Source organism: Xylaria bambusicola, assembly GCF_022495145.1.
Source record: "Xylaria bambusicola strain CBS 139988 unplaced genomic scaffold F5B22scaffold_8, whole genome shotgun sequence".
NCBI classification, from domain to species: Eukaryota; Fungi; Ascomycota; class Sordariomycetes; order Xylariales; family Xylariaceae; genus Xylaria; species Xylaria bambusicola.
Genome location: NW_025953561.1, coordinates 500,028 through 527,609, shown reverse-complemented (window position 1 = coordinate 527,609; position 27,582 = coordinate 500,028). Strand labels below are relative to the sequence as shown.

The following is a 27,582-nucleotide window of genomic DNA, read 5'->3' as shown; positions in this document are numbered from 1 at the left end:
TTAAAGTTATACCTAATTATAAAGGTTATAATAAATATTTAATAACATTTTTATTATTAAATATTAATAATATAATTATAATTATTCCTATAATTATTAAAAGGAAAAGGTTAAATTAGGAATTTCCAAATAGCTGGTTATATATAATTTATTTAACCTTTATCTGTTTTAAAGAATTAATAGGTCGAAAATTCTTTAAGTTAGCCTTTAAAACCTAGCCTTATTAACTATCGTTCGAAGTAATAATATTTTAATATAATCTTTATCCGTAGGATTAATAAAGTAAAATTCTAATGTATATTGTTATTTTATATTTATAAATAGTAAAAGGTTAAAGATAAAGTATAATTTTAACCCTTAATAGCTAAAGATACGCTTAAATAAATATCCGGGCTTATAACCTATCAAAAGTAATATATATAATCCCATTAGATTATTTAAAAGTCTAAGTTACAATATAGTTATTCTAGCTAGATGAAGGTCTTATATACAGATTCCCAGCATTCCAGTATATAGAACGCAAGTATCACCGCCTTCCCTTTCTGACAAAAGATAATGCGTAGCTCGTATAGAAAACAGACAGATAGATGCGCACAATTACATAACTACACTCAGACATTGATCTCTAGCAACCAAGCCATCTTCTGGACCGATCTATACCGCTGTGAATCTAGCCTCCTGCACACGAGTGAAGTACGTATACCATCATCACAATGACGGGGGGCTTCCCCTTCTCACCTCTTTCCGGCGGGGCCGAGTGATCTCCGAATTTCTTCAATCATAAGATGTACTCACTCGTTCGTTCGTAACCCGGACAATTGAATGAATAAACTGCAACCAAGTATGCAGATACATTACACATTCAGCTAGCTAGAAGAATCATGAACTACATACAATTCATGTTACGGCGTTCAAATTTTGAGAAATATCAAATATACCTAGATATAACTATATCTCTAGATAATCCTTCCCATCGAACTTACTTCCCACAATCCAATAGCGATAAAGGACTAGACCTCAATCAATATCCAGGTAACTAAAATAAAACTACTATATCTACATATCTACTAGTCAAATGTTGAACGTAAGTGGGGCTATATAATAACCGTTAGACTGCTCGAACGTCTAACGGCGTCGTTTTTGACGTTCGAGATCAAACGTCACTAAGCTATTCCTCCCAGCGATAGAATACAAAGAGCTACAATACATCAAATTAAACTCTCCTAGGTACGCTAATAAGAACAAGCTCCTCCGTTCGTTCTACAAGATCGAGAACACTACAACTATACAAATCCACAAATCCAGCAAGTCAGACGTCTGAGACCCTATCGGTCAAAGGTCTGAGGAATATCCGGCTAATGACCCTTGAGGTCGGGGCCTACGTGTCCTAACAAACATACATACATGTAAACATAGCGTTGACATCATTCATCATCATCACAACATAGGATTTATGTGATTCATTTGTCTGTTTTAAGGATGTATATCCTGTTCCAAGTTACTCTATCTATGACTGACTGATTTGACTGACTACCAAGATACAGAGTGGGTTCCGCACAGAGAATGATGTAAGCTGCTTTGCTCAGCAGCCCAATAAGCCAGGATAGCAGCAGCAACACCAAACACGGCAAAACAAAAGACTTGCTCCAGTAAAATGCAAATGCAAGCGGCGTGAGGTCGCCGTCTTCGGGTATCCCAAACCATCCAATGCCGTCCCGTTTCGAGTGATGACTCCAAGTAGCTATCCGACAAAAGACAAACGACAGAAAAAAGCAAGAAAGAATAAAGAATATGGTATGCATGCCAACGATGTTTGTTAAAATTCCCACACAAATACAAACATAGGAAATGTGACTCTGGCTGTATCCCAGTGATGTGGTTCGATCGGAGCTTCCGCCGGATCCTACTGTGGCATCAGCTAGGCAAATGTAGGGATGCTTCAAGAGTCGTAGGGCAGGATACAAAGTGCTCCGCAGATACTCAATCAACCACAACATTGCAGGTGACTGTGAGCAAGCGTCGCCTAGGGAACCATCCCGACGGCCCCTCTGCTGGGCCACCTATAATCGATAGTTCTTCGCCACCCTCACCAGCAGAACGCCCTTGGAGTCTCGACCATCAGTGTCAATAAGCGGAATAAGCCGGAAACCAGTCGCCAGGCGGTCCAAGCGAATACAAGCCCAGGCCGCAAGATCCCCACCAGGTATGAACCGTGATTCCTCATGTTCAACACGAAACCTATTCATGGAAATGTTAGCTGGCAATGGCGGAATCATGACGGGACTGTGCGAGCATAGACAGTCGAATAATAGGTGATAGATAGGAAAGGGGGATAGTCGGGTATGGGATCAAGGAAAATCGTTCGCGATGGTCAGCCCACGAGGATATACTCGGCCGTTGTCATGGGCTCGGCCTGGTGCCGTGGGACAAATTCCAGATGGAGATCGAGCGGTTCTCGTCGCTTGACGGATACCTACATATGACAGGTGGTTTCTTGGTATGAGAGATGGTGATAAAACTTGGGTACCTCTGTGATCACGGTGCAAATGTTCGGTGTTGGGGATACAAGTTATTAGGGGAAACTGAATGGAAAGCAGTGTTACTCAAGAACAGTAAAATATCCTTACCTGACAAAGCTAAGCGACTCCTCGACCCGAGGGATATCCCTGAAGCAAAGCTCCCGACTGTCGGCCCCGAATTCCGGATGATCAGTCTTCCCGCTACCTGTCTGCTTGTCCCACTCAATGGAGCGGAACCTGATACCTCCCTCCCCAGGGCTTCCAGACCGCTTTTCTGGTTTCTCAACATGAAGTTCGCACTTCACTAGAGGTCTGAATGAATGTGACTTGTGACGTGGCATATCTTCAGGTAAAGGGATGTGTTGCCCAGCGAAAACTGTGATAATGAGGTCGAATGCACGGTGAGAAAGATGACAAGTTGAATCGTTCTCATCGAGGTGACTACGATAACCAGCCGGTTTGAGAACCCAACCATTTTCACCAGAGAACATGGCTCTGTTGAGCATCATACCCTCATCCCATTTTTGCCAGTTCATTGCCACCATTTGTACGCCTTTTCGCCAGAATTGAGTAGGATCAGGGTTCGACGAGTTTACGCGGGTGGCCTTGGGATAGGCCCGCATGAAGTAGTGGCGGTTATGTGTGAATAGCTCGTCTCGCTTCGACTCCCACAGTTCTAGTATCTTGTTCTCACTTATTGAAAATATGTGAGAAGGGATTTTGGCCGCCGACGACTCGAAATTCACGAAATGCTCGCTGTGAGTGTATACCGCCAGGCTACTTAGATTCTCGCAAATGGGCACTTTCGGCGGAGGCCGCTTAGGTGATCGATCGTCTTCTGGTCCAGAACCAGAATCACAGTCCACAGTACTGAGATTTGGAGATAAGGAGCCTACCGCCATCGGATTCTCTGTGCTCGAAGTGGCTTTCTTCACCTTGATGAGGATCTTGTTGCGCAGCTCATCGAGTCTCGGCATGGTGCCGTTGACAAGTGCTTCAAAAGGTCGCTCAACAAGGAGCCCATCCCATTCTTCCTTCATGATGTCAACCATGCGTTCCTGCTGATCTGCGAGGGCATGCACTTCCAAGCTCACAATAATGGGCAAGTCTGTTGTTTCAAAAGCAGCCTCGCGAATCGCGGCGCATACTTCACGGAAGCCTATCGGCTGAGTGAACGTGTATCCGTGCATGACGATTGGTTCGTCTCTTGTCAAAGCCGTGTCCCTTCTACTTGTACCATACTGGCTACCAAGGGTCTCGTCGGAGTCGGCGTCAGCGTCGGGTTGACCTAGGGCGAGCCCATTCCCATAGCCAGATGATGGACCTGAGATATCGAACTTGCTACATCTCGGGCTATGACTGTGGACCTTTTCAACGCCAAGGAATTTTCGCGTCCGTTCGATCTTATTGTCAACGACCCTCTTGATATGAAACCCTGCCGTATGCAAAGTGTTCGCTGAGAACCTCACAGAGCGTTCTGATCTTGGACTGTCTCTGGTGGACCCTGCTAATGACTTATCACGAGACGGAGAGGCATCGTTGTCCCAGACATCTATCTCAACGCATCTGCACCCTTGGCGTAAGGCGCGTTTATATGTTTCTACTGTAGCTTTCCCTTTCCATTGGTGACCTGATAAGTACGTATTATGGCTGCTGTCGATGAAATAATTGGTGATTGGTTTCGTCAAGTCCTTGTCCGAAAAAACGGGGTTTTCGATTTCGAGACCAAATTGTCTCCACCATACCTCAAGGAACTGTTCGAATTTGTATGTGTCCTCGGTAAGTGTCCCTAAAACCTTGTCCTGTGCCTCGCCTTGTTCAACCTCTAGGAAGTTTTGTAGAGATTTACGGTCTAATGTAGCTTGTCCGCGACAAAGATCACTAAATAATTTTCGAATGGAACGTTGAAGAGTGGCACTCAGGTAAAGGTCTCTCTTTAATCCGTCGCCGTCAAGGTGTATAGCCGCCGGGGAAGCAAGGAGTAGTGCTAAATTTACTGCACGTTTGAGCGAGGAGATGGCTTCGGTGCCATGAACCTGTAATGTGTGGCGACGGCTAGGCGACGGCCCAGCCGGGGCGGTAGCCCGGGGTTTAGACATCTGCAAAAGCATCAGATCAGTACTGTATCCCAGAGGCAGGAGCACCAAGAGTGCAGAGTAGATAAGGGGGAAAGGCAGCGAGATCAAAACAAATCGCACCTTGAGACACATAATTGGAGCTTGATCGCGGTCCTGGTATTGAGGAAAAAGGAGGAGGTTTCGTTAACGATTTCACAGAGCACAGCGACTACGCTCTGAATCTCATTCGTACAGCACGAATGGGAGGCTCGACGGGCGCTCGATGGCGAGAGCTGAGTCTTCCGCAACGAATGTCATAGTAGATGGTCAAGTCGGTAACACATCAAGAAGCTACTGTAGGAATAGGTTGTTGTTGTTTTTTTGGTCGTAGCTAGTAGGTAAGATAGAAAGATGGTGCTGACAAGAACTTGAAGAATATAGGTATAACCCAGCTGTAGGTCGGGATGGGCGTAGATAAATGCAAGGGCTGCTGCTGTACATGTAAGATATGGTGGAGATAGTGCACCTTTTAGGGTAACCAAAGCCGTCTGAACAGGGGGTTTAGGGCGGTTCAGCTCGGGCTAGCCTCACTCAGGCCCAAGTCAACCCAGCTCCACGGGTACGGCCCCCACTACACCACCACCACCATCACCACCACGACGGTTGACACCAGGCCTGCTACAGACTCGACCAGAGTCGACCAAGCAGGAAGACGGGAGCAGACACGGGAGCCAGTCTGTGCCAGTCTGAATCCAATTGATAACTAGTCGAGCTAGTCAACCTGCCCAAGGAGTTGCCAAGGGCCCAAAACCCGGCTATGGTGCCACTAAAGGGGACTCGTTCATGTACGTAAGGCTGTAGTGTAGTGTCGATGATGTACCTAGGTAGTTGGAGGCACGAGACTTGAGCAGTAGCTGGAGTTTCCGCAAGAGGATGAATTGAGATGCGGGTATGACGTTTCATCATACTGGAAGTCTGGGGGATTCAGTGTACCTATGTTTTCTCTCAATTACTACTTGCTTATGTTCTCAATAGGTAGTCGGAACCCATATCGTTAAAGCGAATGACTCTGGGGCTGAGTTGGTTCTGTTTGCAGGGATCGTCAGGTTTGTGGAGTCGAGTCCAGATGTCCTACACTGCATCAAAGTAACTATGTACTATTAGGTACTAATAGCATGTATCAGCTCCAGCTTGGACCCAAGTCAACAAGAAGATCACCCATTCCAAGGCCAATGGGGATACGATGATGGAGTGTAGACTGGACCTTGATTGGATGGGGGCGGAAACTAGACAGGTCGACTGGATAAAAATAAACACTTTGCTTTAAGTTTTAATCGATTTGCTAAATTGCTTAATTCTTTCGGCTCACCTATTGTACATTACGTACTGTATTGTACTACCGGTATGAGAGGAGCAGAAGAGGAGGTGCTGGGGAGAAAGGCAATGGCAAGCGACGGTCAATGAATCATCATTCCATCTCACCCTGTCGTTGCGACGTTGGTCGGCGCTGACATGACGGTGCGCATGGCATGCAGGGACATCGTGGGCAGTGCTAGTCATACCAGCGTGCGATTCGGTCTGATGGATGGAAAACAGAGAATCCAGCACACACTTGCATGGAGGCTGAGCTGGTGCTCGTCGATGATTTGGGCCTCTCATATGGACGGATTGGAATCGAGTAAGGGTCGAGGATACAGGGCCACCCGACTGGCAGAGAGCACTGGAGCAGATCAGAGCAGATGTAGGAACGCTGCAAGTCTCAGACCCGCAGCGCTTAGGCGGGTCAGTGGTCTCACTTTAGCGGGCCTTGGGCACTCCAACCGGCTCGGGTTTTCACACATCAGCAAATCAACTAGGTACTTATATGTAAGTACATATATACTTGACCTAACATGTCACTCTACACCTTTGACAGTGGAGCTTGATTCCCTTCGAATAATTACCTATCAAGTTCACCTTAATTACTTATACTACCTATGCAAGTACAATCTCGCAGTGTGAAAGCGTGAGTCTGGAAACATGTTTTCCTTGAACAGTGTTACAGATGTTGTAAGTAGGAGTAGCAGCACGTGCCAACCTATGTAGCTCCCTACATAGATACCGGTAGTAGATTGTACTCTGTTTGGTGTAAAGTGATGCACAACTATCGATCCGTAATGTGTGAAACCCCGAGCCGACCCGTTACTGGATCACGGCCTCAGACCAGCAAGCAGTACATATACTCGGGCATCCCCGTCAGCTCTCAACCACCCCAACGACGTCACCGTCTCCCAAAGAGTCACATCCAGCACCTCACAGCCACCACCAACCAACCTGCAAACCTACCTACCTAAGGTACCTACACCATATGCGCCGTGCCAGTCAGTGTCCTCTATCCCTCATTGTCTCACCGACTTCGAAACTCCTGGCACCTACTTATCGATCCCCGCAACGACCTGTCTGCGCCCACCTGCGAGTGAGGGGCGTCGTCTCTTCAATTCCAAGCCTGTTGAGTGTGAATCACACGGGGAATTCTAGACTGCTGGGAACGATGCCCGACATGACGTCCCCCGCAAAGTCGCCCAAGGAGTATGAAGACGAGGTGCGGTCATGGGGTTTTACAGACGTCTACACATGGACAGATGCCCCGTACGTCATAAACTCAAACTCACTCACCCACTCCCTCGCTTGCACAGCTCCACTAGGTTGAAATTGAAATGAGAAAAGGGGGAGAGGGAGAGAGAGACGAGGCTAGCTGACCGCTTGTGCATGCGCAGCAATGCATACTATCGCCCGCACAGCCATAATGGTCTGGCTACTCACCTGATCATCCGGGGCAGCCTCACCATCACCTACCCCAAAGATGAAACCCCGACCAAGGAGACCTTTTCAGCCGGCGCTCGCGTCGACGTCGATCCCCGCCGTGTTCACGAGGTTTGGATTGGGCCGTCAGGCTGTACGATGGTTATAGGTGAACGAGAGGATTAGGCTCTTGTTGTAATGTTGTTGAATACATCGCGTCTACGATCAATTGTGCCCTACCTGGCGCTCGTGACGCTCTGTTAGACGTCTCTCGATGCCGCAAGACCCGCCGCTGTGATCGTGCTCGTATGCATTGCTGGTGAGGCAGTTGCCACACGGTATGCGTTGGTAGTCGATCTTCAAACTATCACTCTGACCATTCTAAGGTCTCATGTTAACATAGTATTTGTTGATTGCGCCACTCCACAGTGGCGACATGTGAACATATGTTCGTTCCCAGGATGAGAAGAATTTATCTTCCATAGAAGCTATCGTCAAGAATAGACATCTGCTGTATCGCGCTTTGAAGCACGCCTCCTTAAAGTACTTAACTATGTCATACAGGCTATGTTGAAAACAATTGACCAACCACGCCAGCTTCTTAATACAGTAAGAAACCTTATAATAACACCTCAAATCAGGAGCTAGGAGTAGCATGGAGTGAGTATATGGCTTGATTCACTCCATCTCAATGTGATGAGCAACTGAGCTCATTCACAGTCAAAGGCGCGCCGCTCCATGGTAACCAAGGACGCCGTAGCATCCTTTTCTCAGTCTAATGAGAATTATCGCCCGAAACAGTGCCAGATTCTTCGAGCCTATATTTTTGGATATGTCAATAGACTACCTAGAATGAGATGAGAAGCGAGGTGGCCAATTGAGAGATATCTCTACTACCTACTTTCTCACAAGCCTGTACATGCAGACTTGTGTTCTTTGTCTCACATGCATATACTTACCAAGTAATGTACAACATCAAGAGTTGGGATCACACAACACGTTGTCGCTAGTCACGAGTTGAAATTATCACATGAATGAATAACCAGCTCATCTCCACTCAGCCACATCCTGAAACATGATCAAAGAGTCTCATCATAGAACAAGACGGGAAATGAAATTCCCAATCAAGGGATATGCTATATCCCGCGTTCCCTCTACTGAGTGGTGAGACGATTGAGACGGACCAAAAACACACAAAGGGTAAATTCCAAAGCGCTCCCACGACTGCTCATAGGCTAGCTACACCGTGATCATGGATGGTTACACCGTACAATACTCATGCTCATGCTCGAGCATATTTGGCTGAACGCGGGCCTGGTCGCGGAATGTACATGTATCGCCGAGGAATGATATACGAAAACAGACACCATGCGTATCCTAATCGAGCGCATGTGCGGCAGTGTCTTACTCAAGCTCAGACATGGATGTACGTCCATCCACAGCTTATCTATCTCATCGGGAACAGCAAGGTCGTAGTTATTCAGGAGTACTACACGATGTAGAATCACCGCGAGTCAGTTCTGTTGTTGGGAGTAGAGGCTTTGATCTCTTGGCTGATGATGGTATTGTCGAGGAACTTCTAGTAGTGATGATGATGCTATGGTATGACTTTCGGAATGAACAATTTAGCCTCATGAACCATTCTGTGGGGAGAAATAGCAAAGGAAGTGGCTATCATTCTATATTGATAGGGAGCTAGGTCCGGGTCATAGACGGTCGTGTTGAATGATCTCAGACGGGTGCTAGTCGAATGTGGACATTTTAACCTCAATGCCGTCGATAAGATCATGATGGAACAGCTCCCAAAAGACATACTTTATAAAGTATGATCATTTTGCTGTCCTAGCATGGCCGATCTATATAGTCTGTGTCTTGAGCCATTGGTATTTACTGCTAGGAGTTACAATTGCAAAATATCACTCGCCCGTATGCCTAGACCCAAAAGCTCGAAATAATTGGCAATCTGCGCAATCTCTCATGATTTTCCAATAATGAGGACCCTTTGTCATAATGATCCATTGTAATTACTTCATCGCGGGATCCATTCTTGACTTCGTGCTAGAGCGTCAGGTCGAGGTGCCTTGGAATATCAGTCCCTATGTATCGTCAGCACTAGTTTGAGATTATCATATGTAATTCTATGGCATGAGGATCAGTAGCTCTAGATGTCCACCAAGATAAGGCCTCGGATACTCGCCCTTAGTTCAATGATAGGCATTCTTAGTTGATGGCGAGAGAGTAGACAGATTGGCGAGATGAAGATCATTGGTTTTCATGAGAATTGAATCATTCAATTCCAGTACAGTTTTAAAGCATATATACAAGTTATGACAAATCCCCTGTTTAGGTATATTCATAAGGAGCAGGGAGCTATCTTCACTAATTCCTTCTTACTATATATACAGCACCTTGATCCCCGAGCCACAACATGCAGGCGGTTGACGTGGATACTGCACAGTAGGTAAATGAAAACATGACATATCGACGGAGTTATAACAAGTTCAAAGTTGGAGAGCATAATAAAGAGAGCCTTATCGGCGTAGCGATTATCTTCCTTCCCTCTCTACGGAAGCAGGATAAGAAGACGAGATAAAAAATCAACAAAACAATAAGATCAGACAAAAAGATGAAAAGAAGACAAATTTCGACCAACGAGGGAATCGAACCCTCGGTGCCCAACGCTGCAGGATAAGGTTACTAGACGCTCTCAACGCTGTTATAACAAACATATATTATGCTTCGCTAGGCCGTACCAACTCGGCCACTGGTGCGCTTGGTTTTCTTCTTCTCGATACGAAAGGCAGCAGTAATTAGGTATATATCCCTCAATGCGTACCAAACTCTATTCGCGGCTGGCGAGTAGACTACATGATCACAATATAACTCGGGGCTTGATATTGCTACAGGCTCTAGCATCACTACACCCATTCTTCTCTGCGCCGAAAGTTCAACGTAAGCAGCCACGGACTCGGCGATACTCAGCTTATCTGGTTGCCGGACCACATTTTGCGCGAGGCATTGTTTGTAGCACGTTGTCCTCAGAAATCTTGATAATTTCAGTCCGGTACTTGCCTTATTGGCGAGGTCACGGGGCCTAATTATTGGATCTTCGGAGGAGGTCACTTTACACAGCGGACAGGACACGTGATATCTACATCTGTAACGAGTATGGGAAATGGGCGATTAAAGTTTCGGGAAATCTTGTAAGTTAAGCCAGAGTGCCTTGTTAGATGATTAAGAACCTTGCAGGAAGCGCACATGTTAAAGGGGGCAGTAACGTGACCTAGACCGCTCCATTCTTTCAATTCAAGAGATATCTCTCGTGTTTAAGCTATATTGAGATTCAGAAACATGGCACAGAAGTAGAAATTGCTCGTAATATGCTAGATCTTATCCTGATGTTATGAGAAAGTTACCCATTATGTAAATCCCGGTGCTGCTGTGAGCGAGGGGGAGTCTTCGTGAAGTTCTCGTGTTAGTCAGCCTTTGGCCTGATATAAGCATCGAACTGAAAACGAAAAACTAGGTGAGCATTGCATTGACAGCTGCAAGGTATGTTCTTGTCTTTCTTTCATACAAGGCATGTCAAACACCCCTCCCAAGAAACTTATTCACTTATTTGTATGCGCTTTCTTAATTCAACAATCCCGGCTTAGTACGGCATGATATCCTCCTACCCAGGGGGGTATATTCGCGGCACGGGGGGCGGGTTGTTTTGCCGCCGCGGCTATTTGGAATGGCGTATGATCTAGGTAATGTACAGTGTGGAAAGTTCGGCGGAAAGCGTCTCACATTAAATGCACACATAAATCCCCGACAAGGGAATTGTGTCCATCAAAGAATACCTCTAATCTCAGAAGATGTATGTAGAAGGTGCCAATCTTTATGGACCTCTGTAATTAGGTAGTTTGACTGTCATTAGATTGTATGCGCGCGACACTGGCGGCTTTCGGAGGCCGGAAAAAGTGTTATTCGCGATTGGTTGGTTTTCAGATGATGAGATGTGCCGACTCTTCGGCGTTGCGTCGTATGCACCATACTTAGAGCTACGGTTTCTGCTGGTGTGGGCTATGACCCCAGATACAGAACATCTTGGCTCATAGCCCCAGCCGGGCCTAGATTGTATGATCTCCAAGGCCACGAAGAAAATCAGATGCATTGATGACTACCAATGCTTTGTTGTTTCTATTCTCGCATTCTAAAAGCTCGAGTAAAGTGACAGAGACACGGATGATCTGGAAACATATATATATCATTGAAATGAGGGGTGTGTGGCTGTAATCGTCTTTCAGCTCACGGGCTAGTCGTGCAACTCTAGAGAACCTGTATGAAATGCTGGGCTGCAGATTACTTACAAGATGCATGCTGCATGCTGAGATGCCGAATGCACATACATGCTTGTGCGTCGGTAGACAGATGAAAATGAAACTGTACAGTAGCTATGCGCGCAACGTTGCTCATAATCTGCGAATATGGCCATTACATTACCTAGTCCACATAGTGGCCGGCAATCGGAGATTTTCTTGCAAGGCGTAAAGGAAACTTCTCCACAAGGCGAAGCTCACTGAATCCTGCGAAGACTGGCTCGACTGGCATGTCAAGGCTGTCTTGAAACAAGCCGGAGCATTTACGCCACCCATGTCCTAGGTATGTCAGAGTATGTCCCGCCTTGGCTGGCTGGCTGGGAAGACTTGTTTGCCGGATTGGGATCCCTTGCTCGTTGCTATCTAGTGCTTATCACCCGAGCATTCATCTTCTTGGTGGTTACTGGTCCTGGTTTTCGCCGGACGAGGAGGGAACGAGGGCAAGTGAATTGTGTATTACCGCTGAGTAGGCATAGGTAGTCTATCCCTTTCGGCTCTTGCTCGGTGCGATGCAGTTTGTAGAGTTGAACTGCTGACGTGTACATAGTATAGTATGAGGGCGGTGTGTCGGTGTAGAAACCAAGTTCAAACTTGTTTGGGAATGAAGGGGTAGTTATACGATGATATGGGAACCGTGGTGCTACTTGGCATCGCGATAATGATCAGATTTACTCGGGCATGTTACAGTGGGATGCTTTGAGGTCAGAAGTACTCGGCCAAAACTTATGGCCAATACGGTCCATATAACCATGGGTCATTTCATTTGTCGGCCTCCTGGATGACGACAGATAATCTCTCGTCTTCTTGTTTGTTTGTGGTCGATTGTTGGCTTCCTAGCTTATAGCCAGTATGGAAGGTAGCGATTGGACTGAATCGCGTCAGCCAGTGAATATGGCACCATGATCGACGGTGCATCCAGTGTTCTGCAGTACTACTTACTGGTACGTACTTACTTACTTAAGTAGATTGGGTGAGCCGGTGGTATTGGTATCGATTTACTAGACGCTAAAAACGCACGCATTCCTTCATGGAAGACACGTCGCGAGTCCGGGGTCAGCTGAAGGTTGATCCCCAGACGCAGACAATTCCAATGTCAAGTTTAATGCTGGCGCTATTGATGAACAATTTATATTGAGGTTGTCATGCGTTCCATTATGTAAAGTAGGTATTGGGCTTACTGTCTACCTAACGTTTCAGTGACACCGGCAAGGATGGTTGGCAATTCAAGAAGTGCAACGAGCTGAGTACACCATCGTCGCGGCTAGCTCTTGAGAATAAATGAAGCTGAGTTGAGGATCGTGACCGATGCGGCCGAGGAGGTGTGCTGATGACGAGGCATTTGCCATGTAGTGTAACACGTCCAAGGGACTCCCCTACCTCCTCTACAGAAACAAGTAACTACGGTAGCTCGAATGACAATGTCACAAACTGGCACAACCTGTTACTTGGCAGGTGTCGTGAGAGAGAGAGAGAGAGGGAGGGAGCCTGGAGAGTCTGGAGAGGCGGGAGAGAGTGAGCGAGTGGCTGGTCATGACAGTTCGGATTGGGGAATAGTTGGCACTGATATACTGCATAAAATCCTTCTATATAGACACCTATAGATATGCTAACCGGCTTGAGCTTCTCCGCAAACTTGGAAATGGGCTTATATCCTGCGGGCGTATAACCGTTTTCTATTGCAGCTGCGCTCGAAGATGTCATCGACTTCCCATCGAGCCATTAGCGTCGTGTAGAGCTCAACACGTCCCGTAGATTTATGGGCCGTTCTTAACGAGATCTCGATTTTGTTTGTCCTCCTTGCTTACCTACCTACCTACCAGGGCACTTACTTACCCACTGTGAAGCCACTAAGACTCACTAAAGCTTCATTAACCAGCAGTTTAGGCCCTGTAGCAGGCCTGTAGCAGGCTGGCAAGCGAGCTGGTAACGCACCCAATGCCGCATCTTTATAGTGACCAGCCCGCCTATTGGCCGCACCCTAGGGCTCTTCCGACCCGGCCCTCCCCCCCCACCGTGTCGGCCTTAGCGGCACCTAGCTCACCCCCCTAGCTCACCTACCTCTTTCGATCCTCCACGTGCATCATACACTTGATACACACGACGGTTGGAGCCTCCTTGCTCGCATCGGCACTGGTGCCGACTGATGCTGGTCATCTCTACACTGGGGCGGCGTCGCTGCGTTTCTATTCTATCTTTTTTTTTCTTCTCTGCCTGTTTCCCGTTTCTGTCTGTCTGTCTGGTGTCTCACGACGAAACATCTTGTTGTTCACAGGAACCATCTCAATCTGGCTGCTCGCTGTCTATCCCAATCCCCAGTCCCTTAATAAACACCAGCAATTGCCCTGGCTTCTTCTTCCTTGGCTCTGCTTCCGTTCTCTGCGTCAATTCTCTGTACATTATCGTATACATACATTCGTTTCTGTGCTTCTTCGTGTGCGGAAAAAGGTTTCCAACGCTACTACTCCCTCCATCCGGGCGAAACAAGGTTGAGCTGCCAGCGCGCTGCAGCTAACCACATACCAGCCTCGGCGTTTGCCGCATTCAGTGAATTTGGTCGTTTCCACACGAAGCCGTCCACCCTACCAACCACTTCTTTGAGCCTCAGTCGCACTCCTGGGGGATAACTACCCGGGCTTGCCATTTGTCTGTTGTTTGGCCCGTGCTGCTTAACACCCAGCCTTAAGCCCTCCTGCGCTTGTTCCCGCTCCTGTTTCTCCTCCTGGCTGCTTCACTTAATCTACGTGCCGTGTCAGGTTATTAGTCGCCGACACCCGCTCGGGACACTTTGCGGAATGGACTTGATGAGTTTCTTATAGCAATATCTCCCTGCCGTCCCGTCGGCTGGAACCAATGATCCTATCTAAACAGCATGGGGAATACACCCTCCACCGAGGCTCCAAGAAAGGGCTTCAGGACTACCCAAAAGCTCTCGAAACCTCGTATTGGTAACCCTGCAGCAGCTGGTCTGTTGAATCAAACCGGTGTTTCTGATATAATTCGGCGCCCTCCCTCTACTCCTGGGAGGCGCCTTTCCCTACCACATAGCTCTACACCCGTCCCGTCTCCACGCAGCTTTGAGCCCGAGAACACTACAGTGGATGATTCGGTAGTGCCCCACGGTGACCCAGCGCTTGCTGAAGATTTCTCTTCCCGACCATTTCCTCAATCCGACTCTCAGGGGGCTGTATGCCAACGGGTGCCGAGTGCTGGGGCTGTGGCCAGCTCAAGCCGCGATCGGGGAATGAGTAGGACAAGTTCCGGTTATATGGGCACAGATGAAAGCTATGAACAAGCAATGGACCTTGCAGGGTAAGTCCCCTATAATACGCAAGGCTGCATCAAAGGCAATGTAATCATTAACTCAAAATGACAGCATACCAAGGACCACCCCCTCATTAAACCATGGTTTATCTGCCTATGAACCACAGCGGATGTTAAATCACGTCGAAGCGCCACCCTTCGAAGATCAGTCGATAATCTCGGAGCCTCAATTCCAAGGGGCTATATCCAGGCGACAGAGTTACACCACCCCCTATCCTCCAACTCACGTGGATGCCGCCATGGCTCTTCCTCGAACCAGTTCAGATGTTTCACTCTATACACCAATGCGCAGGAGGTCGTTCATGACCCCAGGAGTGGCAACGCGACCTGCACCAGCAGACTCAACTCTACCCTTGAGCCTACAAATTAGCTTCAATCCACCGCTAACACCGTCTCGTTCTGATCTTGCAGAACATGTAGGAGCAGGATTTCCCTCTCTTCCGCCTCCGTCGTTTGATCCGAGCCTCATACCTCGTGTGGAAACACCTTGTGAGACGGAATACAAACAGACAGGCGCATTCAAACATGGCACGCTGAGAATCACGAATGGCAGTCCTGCGAGAACACCAGCCCGGGAGACTGCTGATGACGGTTTACTTGGCAATAATTCGCCAGCCGCCATAGGGCATGGCAGTTATTTTGACGCTAGAAGTGAGGTTGAAGACGGACAGAATGAGAAATCAGATGCCGTATTTTCTCTAACTTCAGCTAGCAAATCCGTCAATGTAACGCGTGAACGTGAAAGCGCTGTAGACTTTCTACCTAAACTCGAGCTCTCCCTGAGTTCACTTTCAATAAGTGAATTCCGCCTTGGAGTGCCAGAGCTGCAAACTACTAGTAGGCAATCTGCTGTCGAGGACGAATTATTCGAAGATACGGCACCAGAGTATAGCGTTGAGATTTTAAATGTGCGCCTGGATCATGACGCCAAACAACCGCCACGTCCGCCAACTGGGTCCGAGGATAAAACGCTGCAAGACATCAGTCGATCAGATAGCGGTGTCGTGGCAAGTCCACTATCCACCGCCCCTCACAAAACTCTGTCCAAGGCAGATTCCGGGTATAGCTCCAGTGTCTCTACTCACTCTTCATCTTTGAAACGCGACGAGCCGCCAAGGACTAGTCATTCCCACTATGTCAAAGAAGTTCCAGTCCAAGCCCAATCCTTCGACTCCGTAAGCCTGCCGCGTAACATTTCAACATCTAATGGCTTGAATACTGTTAACCCCCATAAAGAGCAACCCCAGCCGTCTTCACCTGATGGACCGCCACCTCGAGTCCCAGAGAAGGATGCTTATACAAGGGTATCTAAGCAGATTCCCGCCAGGAAACCTGTTCAACCCCCAACTACGAGCTCCGTAAATCATACACTTCTGCCGTCACACCAGTCAGCCCCAGGGGCAAACCCCATGGCGACTTCATCTCCGAGCACCAGCGGTGCACCACACTCGGGAAGACTTCATCGTTTTTTGAGCGGTTCCCGTAAGCCGTTAGCAGTCCCAGCAGCACAAACTTCCGACATGGACGTCAGGATACCTCCCGTTCCTCGCGATCTGCAGGTAAAAATGCATGAGCGCCCTGGAACGGTACTGAATCCTCCAGATAATTCTACATCCACAGCCGCCAACACAACGGTTCAGAATCAAGACCATCACTCTGACACACAAGCTTCTCAAACTGATGGTTCCAGTGCCCAGAAAGGTCAAGACAAAATGCGTAGTCGCAAATCGAGCTTCCATATTCATTCAATAAGCTCCACAATATCCCGCGCTGCATCATCCGTCATTGCTAAGAATCCTATTCTCAGGAAACCATTACTTTCTAAGGCAAAACCAGATGATGAGGATGCAGTCGCCATGACACCAAGCGCTCCAGCTCCAACGCCAGGACATGATGAGACCTCGCAATGGGAGCAGGGAAGGTTAAAAGACATCAATCCTAGCTCATCATCTTCCAGACGTGAGGCAGGGCGACGTGATATATCAGCGACGGCGAACGGGCGATCGTATTCTCTATCCGTCTCTGCAGGCATCGATTCAAGGCCTTACGATCATGCTCGCCACAGTAGTCTACCAAGTCAAAGTGAACAGCACGCAACCGCTTTTCGTCAGCCATCATTTACAGGACAGTATCCAGTTTCTAGGACTCCGCCTGTGAGTTTAGCGATGCGAAATATGGGCCAGCTCCGAGTTCCTCCACCAATTCGACCGCGTTCCACTCCTGCTAAGCCAGTTGCGCCCACACTGTCTCACAAATCTAGTCGAGGAGGCGTCCAAAGCTATCCTCCTTACAACCATCCGATGAACACCAACCGCGCTAGTTCATCCCGACGATCAAGTCAAGAAAGTTTTTATAATTATACCGCAACCCAGATTCAAGGTCAAGGGCACCCGAAGCAACCTTCTCAAATGCCTAGTACCATGCAATGGAGTGTTCCTGTGCAGCCAGGAGAATACCAATGGCCACTTATTGCTACCCCAAATTATGGCGCGGCAACTTCCCAAGAGCCATCCTTTGACCACAGCAGACACAGTTCATTGACTAGTCAAACAAGCCACCGAAGCGCCTTTGGCAATGGGCCTTCTTATATATCCTACAACGCCCCCAGCCTCAAACATCGGTCGAGTTATGAAGGCTATTCACTCCCAATGAGGCAGACTTATGGGTTAGAGAATGGATCGTATCCGACACTAACTCAAATGAATGGACAACTGTATACGGCCGGCCATCCAAGCGGCCAGCCGATCGTTTACCAGGCTGGACAGTTTCAACAGCATCCTCGATACAGTTCCCGTGGACATCATCGTCATTATAGCCTTGATCAATATGGCCGTCCCGTCCAATATCGTGTGCTTCACAGTTACAACTCTCCGGCCTATCGAGGCGTGCCGATTTGGTCAGCCTGAATGCGTCATTCCGACGGGAAACTGGTTGGTTATAATCCACAGAATTGCCTCTACCCATATCCAATACTTTGGCTCTCCTTTGTGTCCTCTGTTATTGACGAGACTCCTTTGTGTCAAATCTCGTGTCCACGATGTCCTCTAGCGTATCTACGAAAAGATACCGCAATCTAGCACAGACTGGCGTCACAGGTCGATTAATCAACCAGTGTTGACGACGACTAACTCTACATGTAGTAATCAAACACTAGAGATTCCCACCGTTACGAGTCCTATGAGAAACAGATCTGATACCCCCTTGATATCGCCCTTTGATGAGCTATCAATATCTTAAAGGTGGTTTCGTGTATATACTATTACAACAACATATAGATCACAATGTCAACAAGTACACGCAATATTGTATTTTATTGCTAGACCAAATCATATCCACATATGTTATAGATGTCCACCTGGATCCGCTGTGAATTAGTACGCCCCACCTCACGGCAAATTTTCCTAAGCCTCTATACAACCATCAATAGCCCTCCTCACCTCCATCGAATTCCAAAGGCAAGATGGCCGAGTTGGTTATGGCGTGAGGTTAAGGAGCACCTTAGCACAGTTTCCTCATGGAGCAATCCGCGTGGGTTCAAGTCCCACTCTTGTCATTGAGTTGTAGTCAAATCCTGAAGTTGTCTGCACATGTTCTTTTGTTTATTTTTTGTCACTTTTCCTGAATGTTGACGCTGAGGAAATATTGGTCTAGGACTATATCAATAGGAAAATGGCGTCAGTCCTAAGGCAGATATGAACATTGAGACTGGCGCGGCGTGGAATAAGTTGCTTGTCATCTTGACTCATTTTTCTCTTTGGTAGGTTGCTTATGTGCGTTTTGCTATTAAAGCATATACAGGTGGATAGATATTTGCCTGATATTACTTGGGATATTCACCATGTGTAGGTAGGCAGACAAAGGCGAGAGTCATGTCTTTAGGCATTGATCCCACGAGACATAAGCTAGCAGGCAAGCAAACAACTTGGTAAGCTGAACATTTATATTCACTCTAGATAACCATGAATTCCTTCACGTAGCTAAACCAATCTAATCTATAGTCAATCAATTCCTCCTCAATCCGCTCCATTCAATATATTTCGCAGATCGATTAGAAACTAACCAAGCTAAACCAGATGCTGGCCACCCCTCGTCCGCACCGTCTCGCCAGTCGCATTGGCGTCGCGCAAGAGATACATATACGCCTCGACGACCTCCTCGACGGCCCCCGGCCTACCGACAGGCTGGCCCGCCGTCATCTTCATGAGGCCGGCTTCGCGCTCCTCGAGGCTCGCGTACCCTGGGTCCCACAACCCCGTGTTGACGATGCCTGGCTCGACGGCGTTGACGCGCACGGGGGCGAGGTCGAGGGCGAGATTGCGCGTCACTGGGGACGCAAGTCAGTCAGTCAGTCAGTTCAGTCAATTGAAAAAAAAAAAAGAAGAAAAAGCGAGAAGCATAAGGAGAGAAAAGAGGAAGATAAAATGAAATGAAATGAAAATGGAATGAATGAATGAACAAGGTCCTACTAACAAGCATTAATCCCCCCCGCGAAATACGCAATCACGCTCCATCCAGGCGCAGGCTTCGAAGCAATCGCCCCCGTCGTAAGGACAAGGCTCTTATCACCACGTCCCTTCATCTCCGCGCGTGAGAAATAGCGCTCTACGACCTTCCCCACGAGCACAGGGACAAGGAACCGCATGTGCGCCGCCTTCAGCGCGGTCGCGGGCGTGACGGCCTGCAGATCGCCCAGCGAGAGGCTGTCTGCCGCCGTGTAGACCACGTGGTCGACTTCTCCGTTTCGAGCCGCTGCGGTTGCGAGGAGGGTCTCGAGGGCTGATTCCGTGGAATCCTGGGCGGAGAGATCGCAGCTTAGACCGAGGAGATGCTGTCCCGTCGTGTTGTTGGTGTTGTGGTACTCCGCTTTGATGGATTTCACCGCTGTGTCTGCGCTTGTCTGCGATGAGCCGGCGAGCGTCACCCGCGCGCCCGATTCGAGCGAGGCCTCGACGATGCCGCGGCCTATTCCGCGCGTTCCGCCGATCACGACGATGTGTTTCCCTGCGAGCTTGTTGTATTTGGCCATGGCTGCTAGTTTTTTTTTTTTTGTTTTTTTTATTTTTTTTTTTCAGATTCGTAGTTATTTCGTAGAATGAACCTGTCTGATGTATATATGTGCAAAGAATTATATCCAGGTATGATTTAATCACTGAAATCTCTGGAATGCGTAGTCTTCGAGTATATGAGTGTATGCCGTGATACTGATGAACTCTTCCATCTCATCATCGAGGGCGAACATCCCATATTTATACTCCACAATCACCATCGCCATCGCCATCATACCCACTCGCTCTACCCTCTTCTCTCTACTCTCTTTCCTCATCATCAATATCATCATCATCCTTCGGCCATCGTCGCCATTCGGTATTTCATGGCAGGAGATAAGGGAAAGAATCGGTGCCGGACTAGCCGGCGTCACGTAATATGCCGTGAATATATTCGTGCTAACACATCCAGCTTGACTGGAAATAACCTGGAGCTGATCTGATGCTTCCGAGTCAAGTAATGTCTTCCCTCCAATGCATCTGAACATGACAGGGAATTAGCTGATTTTTCCCAGTTTGGTAAGTTATATGTCCGGTGTTGGTTGCCACTCTACCTCCGAGCGGACTTCTCCCCGTTATCACCGATCTGTGTAAATATCGTCTGGTCGTGGCTTTCTCTACGCTGTTGAAGTAACATCTCAACATTTACGTAATGTAGCTAACGGCATTAATGCACATAGAGCGTGTGAAAAGGCTTCAAGGTTGATTGTTTTATCATTCATCCGAACTAGCTACTATGGATATCTACTTGTCCTTCCATCCAGGACTCAATCCAGTACTATTCCACGTTTAACGTGATTTCGAGCGCGCCGCTCAGAGCGCAAGATTTTTCAAATACAGAAACAACATGCCTAATCTTTTGAGTCCACTGATACCTGAATCTTGAACTTTGTCATTTCACTACCCCATTTTTATTACACTCCCTCCTTAGCTTGATGTCTGCAGTCGATCACGAGCGAATATCCTGGGATAGTTAAATTAGGCTCGAGGTTTACAGATCATGTAGCAAGTGGCAAAAAGGGAATTTCTGGTACTTACTGCTCAGTAGTAGGGAAGTTACGCTCCAACTCACTAAGAGGAGTCTGACCCTCAAGGCGCTCAAGTTTGAACTGGTCATACAGGCCACCCTTCTTGTTAAGTCGCTGTCGATAACCTACAACACGATATAAGCCATCGTAGCGTAAACCACAGGATGGTAGGTGCGGATTTTGATGGCGGGAGTTGAACGAACCCCCAGAGCGAAGAACCCGAACTGGGTTCCGAGTTCTGTAGGACGCATGCAGCGCCTTGGTGCCTTGGCTGGGCGTAGCTGCTTGTCTTGGGTTCGTGTTGTCATGGCTGTTGGAGCCCGAATAGTATAGCGTATTGCCGTCGTCGGTGTCAAGATCTTCATAGGTTCCAGCTACTACAATTGACCAAGCACCCGTGGCCACACTACCAGCGATGCCGCCCATTCTCGCACCGTGTGCACCCCAGAAAAGAGCACATATCTGGAAAGGGTACCAGGAGCCTAGAGGAATGCCATTATCACCATACACTTTGGGCGACTTTCGTGGCAGATCGGCTCTAATGCGGTAAACCGTTCCCTTGCCAGTTCTGTCGGTGACGATACCATACATAATGCCGTTAAGACCAAAGATAGGATCATTATCAGCCGGGACTTGAATCACACCGATGGTTAGCTGGGTAGCGGAAGCAATTTGTCCATTGGGGCCTCCGTTCGAACTTTCGTCCGAGCCTCCAATTGGATCTTCGGTTACAACGTCTTGTCCCCAGTTGTCGGCTTCATACTTATTTAAAAGTTCTTTAGCCTTATTCACAAGTTCCTCAGGGACCTTGTTCTCAGGCTTGATAATCCTTTTAAGAACTAAATCGACTCCCGTTGTGGAATTGATTCGGGGTGTCATGTCCACGTTAGTGTCCAACCAATCAAGGTATAAGCGGGCATCAGCAAAACGATCCATCAGCTCCTTATCGCTATTAGGGTCGGCACTATCACGACTCTTATTGCATAAGATCACAATGTTTCGTCCCTGGATTTTCATTCGACCCAGTCTCTGTGCCTCATTACCACCCACACCCACTACCATAATATACATTAGCTTCAGTTCGAAGAACAAATGATAGCAAGGTTTACTTACTGTTGAGAACCCGAGCAGTCTTTTGGGTTTCCATTTTGATGAAAGCTGTTGGTACTGTAATGCTTTCGGTCAGAGAGTCTTCACTCTCGCGCTTTATGACGACATTGTTCTTTGTCTCGGGCGTGCTAAGTCCAGACTTGGTGGTGGTATCGGTTGCAGAAACAAAGAGATCGGGTTCAGCCTTGACCAGGGCATTGTATGCTGTGCTGCCTTCCATCTCAGAATCCGTGGGCTCTATCTTAACGATAGGATCTGTTGTAGCAATATCCATGTTGCTTGTAGTCTGCCTAGATCTTGGGGCGATGATGATGCGGTAGGGATAAAATTACAGCCGGTTACTGATGCACTACATACCAAGCTAACCAGCAGTGTGAAGGTACGACGGAGAGGTTGGAGCGACTCTTGTACTGGCCCTATGAAGGGTCTAGAGTGGTGTTTGGGGGAGGGGAAGTGTGCTAGACTTGCTAAGTCTGCAGTGGAAAGAGATCAAGATTATTTCCAAACGATGAGGGAGATGATGATGACCACGATGAGCAGAATGTGTACTTCGGCGAGTAGTGTGAATCTGGGCATTAGGGGATAATACCTAGGTAGATGAAAGGTAGCACACAAAGTCCGAATGCCTTCAAGCCGTAAGGTGGAACGCGCTCCGATTGGATGAGGGAGCGTGTGATGTAGGTAAGTGGCCGGAGGAAACTGCTGACTAACCCGAACTCAAAGTCGACGCAGAAGGAGTGAGCTAGCTAGGTAGCTTCCAGTGGCTCTGGTAGGTAAGAGAAGATAACGACGTAGGTAGAAAGCTAAATGTACCTCAGTAAGTGGCCAGTACAATACGGGACGGGTCGTGCAAAGTGCTTGGTAAGCAATTTACCCACGGTCTGGAAGTAGAATGCAAACAGTGTTCTGTCAACAAAGGTTGCCCTTTCTCTTCCTTGCCAAGGCGCCACCGGTGGCTTCCCAATCTCCTTCTGAACAGATCAAATCGGAAGGCGCTGTCGAGCTGGAAACTAGTGACTGGTAGCCGGTAACTGATAACCAATAGACGGGTACAATGATACAGATACTCAAGCCCCTAATACCTAGGAGGCGAGGGGTCCGAGAGTTTAAAGGTTGACACCTGATGCCTCCTTCGTACTTCCAGCGTGGGGCCGGGGCTCCGTTTGACTTGATCCGTCGACTTGACCCGTGGAGGGGGAGGGGCAGATCCAAGGGCCCGAGGTAGATGAGTACAATTATCACTATAAGCCCTTCGCAAGATTGCTATATGGGGTATAGCCATATATCGCGCACCTCCCCACCATGTCCGAGCTGAGTGAACACCACAACTTGGGTCGAAGTCGAAAAGGGGTAACGAGTTCAGATAATAGGTAAACTGGCAGCTGACATGACCGAACACTATCACTACATCCATGCGAAAGGTTTGCGCTTGCTACAACAGGAAGTTGCAGTGAGGATTATCTACCAGTAATCAAGGCTCAGTAAATCATCATCCTGAGCTACCGCTGACCAGACAGTTGCGCTGCAGTCGTGGTTACCGGCCAATAACAGATGCCGCCAACATTTCGCTTTTCTATCCGAGAAAATTCTTGACATTTCCACCAACATTCTGAAGATCAAGAAGGAAAGTGTCGTGTCCAAACATGCTTTGCTCCTCACTTAACTCCACATGGGTGACGTTCCTATTGCCCGCGAGTCGAAGTGCGTTGGCAACCTCACGCTGTTGCCAGGCGGGGAAAAGAATATCGCTAGCAACTCCCATGACCAGCGTAGGAATGTCTCGAAGCGCAGCTAGCCCAGCAATGAGATCCTGTGGCGGTCGAGAATCAGCTGGAACGGATATCTCGGTCTCATCCAATGGTGTTTCGGTATCTGTTCGTTCGGCGTAAGGCACATCTGGCAGCGTGAGACTACACGAAGCATTATTTATCCCTGTCAACGACCCTGACTGTCTTCTCAGAGTAGCGTTTTCTTGATTAGTAAGGCCGAGATCGAAGAGGTCCATCGCCTTGCTGATATAGAGAAGGCTATTAGGGTCATATGTCAGACAGAACTTCTCGCCAGCGTGATCCAAGTATGTCTCGATGAGAAAGTCGGGGCACAAGGCTGGTGGCTTGGTGGAATCCGCTCGTCTCCGGCCAAATCGCTGTTCCCACTCGGGGCCGGAGCGATAAGTGACAGTGGCGATCTCTCTTGCCAGCTTCATCCCAGCATGTGGCGGGATCTTTCCGTAATAAAACCCGCGATTCCAATTGGGATCCATCATCAAGACTTGTCGTTGCGTATGGCGCATAGCAATACTATACGGATGGCTCCGTGCACAGCCACTGATCGAGACGATACGGCCAACCTTTTGAGGAAACAGCACGCCCGCCGCTAAAGACTGCATGCCTCCCATGCTGGAACCCACGCTGGCATATAACTTCTCTACACCCAGGCCTTCCAGAAGTTTGAACTGGGCCCTAACCATATCTTCGATAGTGACAATGGGGAACCGAGTTGCGTATCTCTGGCCATCTGCTGGGTCAATGTCACTCGGACCAGTGGATCCAAAACAACCCCCAATAACATTGGTGCAAATGATGAAGTACTTATTAGTATCCAAGCATTTTCCGGGGCCTATGAACTTCTCCCACCATCCAGGCTGTGGGTTGTCTTCGGTGGAGTGAGCATGAGAAGAAGCAGACAGACCTGTGTGTAGAAGAATGACGTTCGACTTGTCAGAGTTCATCTGCCCCCAAGTTTCGTAGGCTATTTCGAACCTAGGAAGAACACCACCCCAGTCAAGTAGGAACGGTTCTTCATAGCGAAAGACTTCAACATCGCCAACGGTGTAGGCGGGTTCCGGCCCGCTCGACAGTGACCTTGCCTCTAGAGTTGCAGACCTTGTCTCCAGAGCATCGAGGCAAGGAAACGCCATTGCGGGATTTGAAGCCTCGCTCTGAGCCGCGTTAGGAGACTGTGAGTACAACCGTCTTGCCCCATGGCTTGAGTTTGAGTTGCCGAATGAGCCAGCCGGTGGTGTTTGCCTTGCCAGGACCCAAGGTGAGGCAATCTTAGGTGCCGGTGATGGCAAAGAGGCCGAGGCCCGGCGAAGGGCTGCGATCCCATACCTTTGAGCCTTCATGATGCAGACAAGATTGAAGATTGTTGAGCCGCAAGTCTGCGATGCAAATGCACAACTCACCGAGATGACTCTTATACCACAGCCTGGATTGGTCAGCAAGGAAGCTCTAGCAAGCCTTGTGGGCTTTGTGGAGAAGATGGCAAGTACATGTTACCTGGGTACCGAGGTATCACTTTGTGGTTCTTTTTGGTCTTATCGTTCTTATCGGACGTGATTGCCAAGATGGTGAGGGCACCTTTGGCGCTAGTACTTGTTGGGCCATCTTGAACCTGACAATGACGTCACTTTCACAAGCATACTTATGATGCTGGTACTGGCCGGCTCTTGTCACAGCCTCAACCCTTCTTTGACTGATCAAGCCACAATAGCATCATAAGGTTCTGTCCTTCCCTCTGTTCTGTAAGAGAATAGTAGAATAGGGAGTGTAGACCGTCATCATACCTAAGTAGTGAAACCCCTTGTCATCGGCTTCTTCCGCGCCTACCAAGATCCAGGAATGAGGAGGGGCTTCTAGGCACCAGAGCAGAACCAGAGGTAGTAATATTGGTATCATAACTTATCTAGGTAACCAACCAACCAGTTTCTTTTATAAGTCAGGTGTACCTAATTTCCATCCTTCCCTGAATTTGATACATCAATCGCATATGCTAAGGCTCTAATTCCATCTCCAGTTCTATTCACCCTAATCAGCATCAACATACTCACAATTGGCTTTTGTTAATCGCCCACTATGATTAACCGTGGAGGCAGAGCGGGGATCCCTTTCCGGAGACTCCCCTTGAGGAACCCATCGCCTCAGCCGCCGCCCGAACTGAAGAACTCCCATGAGCCGACGCCAAAACAATGTGCTGAAGTCAAAGAGATTCTTGCGAAGACCGCCAACTTCCCGCCTGAGCTGATTGACATTATTATGGATTTTGCTGAGTATTGGGCATGCTCGGCGGCCAGTATCGACTACTCGGCAACCTCTAATAAACAATTTAGTGTCCACGGCGGCCGTTATGATGAAAATCAATTTCTTGTCAGTCCCTAGATGCCAGACAAGGCTACCATAATGATGCTGCTACTGTCTATACTAACTCAAGATCTCAGCTACGAACTGAACCGCTAGGGCTTTCTACGTGGCATTCGGACGATAAAGAACGCTGGCTAAAGGCGGCTCCCGCACGCAAACTGGGCGAAGAATACCCCCGAGAAGAGCTTGAGCGCTTTGTCGAGGGACCTCCATCGACACTAGATCAACCGTGTCGGAAGATCGTGTTTGATATCGTTAGTCGGGATCAAGGATGGAGTCATGATGTCGACACCCATGGCACCTTCAAGTCCTCTTGGACGTGGTTTGATGCTGGCATTGACCGTTTCGATAAGTCACACAGGGGTATGTCATGCATGACCTTCACCCAGTATCGCTCGCTTACACTGTGATTAGATTCAGATGAGGATACCGAAAAGTCCGAAGATAAAGCTTCGGATAGTGCTAGGAAGGTCCCAACAACAGGCGCCATACGCCCGATATGGCCGTCTCTAAAAGAGAATCAATCCGAGTATGATCATCAGCTTCACCCTATAGCTGACCATAAGATTCAATGTAATCGTGTTGCAGAGCATGAATGGCAACACCACCGCATTGAGTGGTCATGGACAGATGACATTGATCCCGAGTCTAGCGCGGGCAAAGAACTCGAGGAAAATGGTCGCGGTGCTGCTACTGGAGATGGGAGGTTCCTCAGAAGTCTGAAGCTCGGGGATATGGTAACCGTTTGGGGGCGTGCGAGATTCCCCGGATGGAATAACAGCGTCCAGAAAGTTCGAGTGGCGGTTTATTGGGCATTGTAGTGTTATTCTTGGAGTTCGAGAACGTGTCTTCCTAACGTGTTAATGTCTCTCCTACGGCTTCTATATACATTATTTCATCCTTCATACTTGTAATACCTTAAACCTTCTCATAGTATGAATGACATGTATCAAGCCCATAGAGCGAATTCTCACGGCCGAGCACTGACGGCCGAGCACGACGTCAGGGTGACCATATGGCAACATCAAACCCGCGCCGTCTTCTCGATGACTTCTACGGACTGCGTTGTGCTCGATGTTCATGCTGCCGCTAAACATACATTTACGCCGTAACCCTTCATTCTTGAGATCTTAGACGGTGCCGAGTTATCTGCTTACAATCATACGAATGTATAATTGTTTGCTATCAAACCACTCTTTCTAGGGACGATGCACC

The 27,582-nt window shown here is 48.2% G+C and overlaps 7 protein-coding genes and 1 non-coding gene across 8 annotated transcripts; 4 read left to right on the top strand and 4 right to left on the bottom strand.

Moving 5' to 3' along the window:
• Positions 1-1,882: 1,882 nt before the first annotated feature.
• Positions 1,883-4,991, bottom strand: F5B22DRAFT_544455 (PLC-like phosphodiesterase). The gene is made up of 3 exons (XM_047972881.1): positions 4,718-4,991; positions 2,628-4,618; positions 1,883-2,238 (listed from the first exon to the last, which is right to left on the bottom strand). The coding sequence occupies exons 1-3, from the start codon at positions 4,727-4,729 to the stop codon at positions 2,061-2,063; spliced, it is 2,181 nt and encodes a 726-aa protein (XP_047833614.1). The 5' UTR covers positions 4,730-4,991; the 3' UTR covers positions 1,883-2,060.
• A 2,115-nt stretch (positions 4,992-7,106) lies between these two features.
• F5B22DRAFT_643765 (uncharacterized protein) lies at positions 7,107-7,543 on the top strand (the record flags this gene model as incomplete). Its single annotated transcript, XM_047978318.1, has 2 exons — positions 7,107-7,204; positions 7,333-7,543. The coding sequence occupies 2 exons, from the start codon at positions 7,107-7,109 to the stop codon at positions 7,541-7,543; spliced, it is 309 nt and encodes a 102-aa protein (XP_047833613.1).
• Positions 7,544-14,401: 6,858 nt separating this feature from the next.
• On the top strand, positions 14,402-18,104 carry F5B22DRAFT_544396 (uncharacterized protein). Its single transcript, XM_047972880.1, has 2 exons — positions 14,402-15,030; positions 15,095-18,104. The coding sequence occupies exons 1-2, from the start codon at positions 14,591-14,593 to the stop codon at positions 17,946-17,948; spliced, it is 3,294 nt and encodes a 1,097-aa protein (XP_047833612.1). The 5' UTR covers positions 14,402-14,590; the 3' UTR covers positions 17,949-18,104.
• Positions 18,105-18,496: 392 nt separating this feature from the next.
• F5B22DRAFT_t64 lies at positions 18,497-18,595 on the top strand. The gene has a single exon. It is a non-coding gene; the product is annotated as a tRNA-Leu (tRNA).
• Positions 18,596-18,968: 373 nt separating this feature from the next.
• F5B22DRAFT_595596 (short-chain dehydrogenase) lies at positions 18,969-20,578 on the bottom strand. The gene is made up of 2 exons (XM_047974151.1): positions 19,513-20,578; positions 18,969-19,366 (listed from the first exon to the last, which is right to left on the bottom strand). Exons 1-2 carry the CDS (start codon positions 20,066-20,068, stop codon positions 19,107-19,109), a joined length of 816 nt encoding a protein of 271 aa, XP_047833611.1. The 5' UTR covers positions 20,069-20,578; the 3' UTR covers positions 18,969-19,106.
• Positions 20,579-20,782: 204 nt separating this feature from the next.
• On the bottom strand, positions 20,783-21,747 carry F5B22DRAFT_595595 (PUA-like domain-containing protein). Its single transcript, XM_047974150.1, has one exon. The coding sequence runs from the start codon at positions 21,704-21,706 to the stop codon at positions 21,122-21,124; it is 585 nt and encodes a 194-aa protein (XP_047833610.1). The 5' UTR covers positions 21,707-21,747; the 3' UTR covers positions 20,783-21,121.
• A 1,464-nt stretch (positions 21,748-23,211) lies between these two features.
• Positions 23,212-25,926, bottom strand: F5B22DRAFT_544290 (homoserine O-acetyltransferase). The gene has a single exon (XM_047972879.1). The coding sequence runs from the start codon at positions 25,350-25,352 to the stop codon at positions 23,799-23,801; it is 1,554 nt and encodes a 517-aa protein (XP_047833609.1). The 5' UTR covers positions 25,353-25,926; the 3' UTR covers positions 23,212-23,798.
• Positions 25,927-26,082: 156 nt separating this feature from the next.
• F5B22DRAFT_634494 (uncharacterized protein) lies at positions 26,083-27,188 on the top strand (the record flags this gene model as incomplete). The annotated part of the gene is made up of 3 exons (XM_047976989.1): positions 26,083-26,373; positions 26,445-26,730; positions 26,782-27,188. The coding sequence occupies 3 exons, from the start codon at positions 26,083-26,085 to the stop codon at positions 27,186-27,188; spliced, it is 984 nt and encodes a 327-aa protein (XP_047833608.1).
• Between the last annotated feature and the right edge of the window lie 394 nt (positions 27,189-27,582).

Excerpts from the sequence above, each read along its gene's own strand:
- F5B22DRAFT_595596 (XM_047974151.1), bottom strand. The coding sequence starts at position 20,068 with ATGGCCAAATACAACAAGCTCGCAGGGAAACACATCGTCGTGATCGGC. Across the intron at positions 19,367-19,512 it reads CGCGGGGGGGATTAATGCTT|TGACGCGCAATCTCGCCCTC; the intron begins GTTAGTAGGACC and ends TTGCGTCCCCAG.
- F5B22DRAFT_595595 (XM_047974150.1), bottom strand. The coding sequence starts at position 21,706 with ATGTATGGTATCGTCACCGACAGAACTGGCAAGGGAACGGTTTACCGC.
- F5B22DRAFT_544290 (XM_047972879.1), bottom strand. The coding sequence starts at position 25,352 with ATGAAGGCTCAAAGGTATGGGATCGCAGCCCTTCGCCGGGCCTCGGCC.
- F5B22DRAFT_544396 (XM_047972880.1), top strand. The coding sequence starts at position 14,591 with ATGGGGAATACACCCTCCACCGAGGCTCCAAGAAAGGGCTTCAGGACT. Across the intron at positions 15,031-15,094 it reads CAAGCAATGGACCTTGCAGG|CATACCAAGGACCACCCCCT; the intron begins GTAAGTCCCCTA and ends TCAAAATGACAG.
- F5B22DRAFT_544455 (XM_047972881.1), bottom strand. Across the intron at positions 2,239-2,627 it reads GAGTCGCTTAGCTTTGTCAG|GTTTCGTGTTGAACATGAGG; the intron begins GTAAGGATATTT and ends TTCCATGAATAG.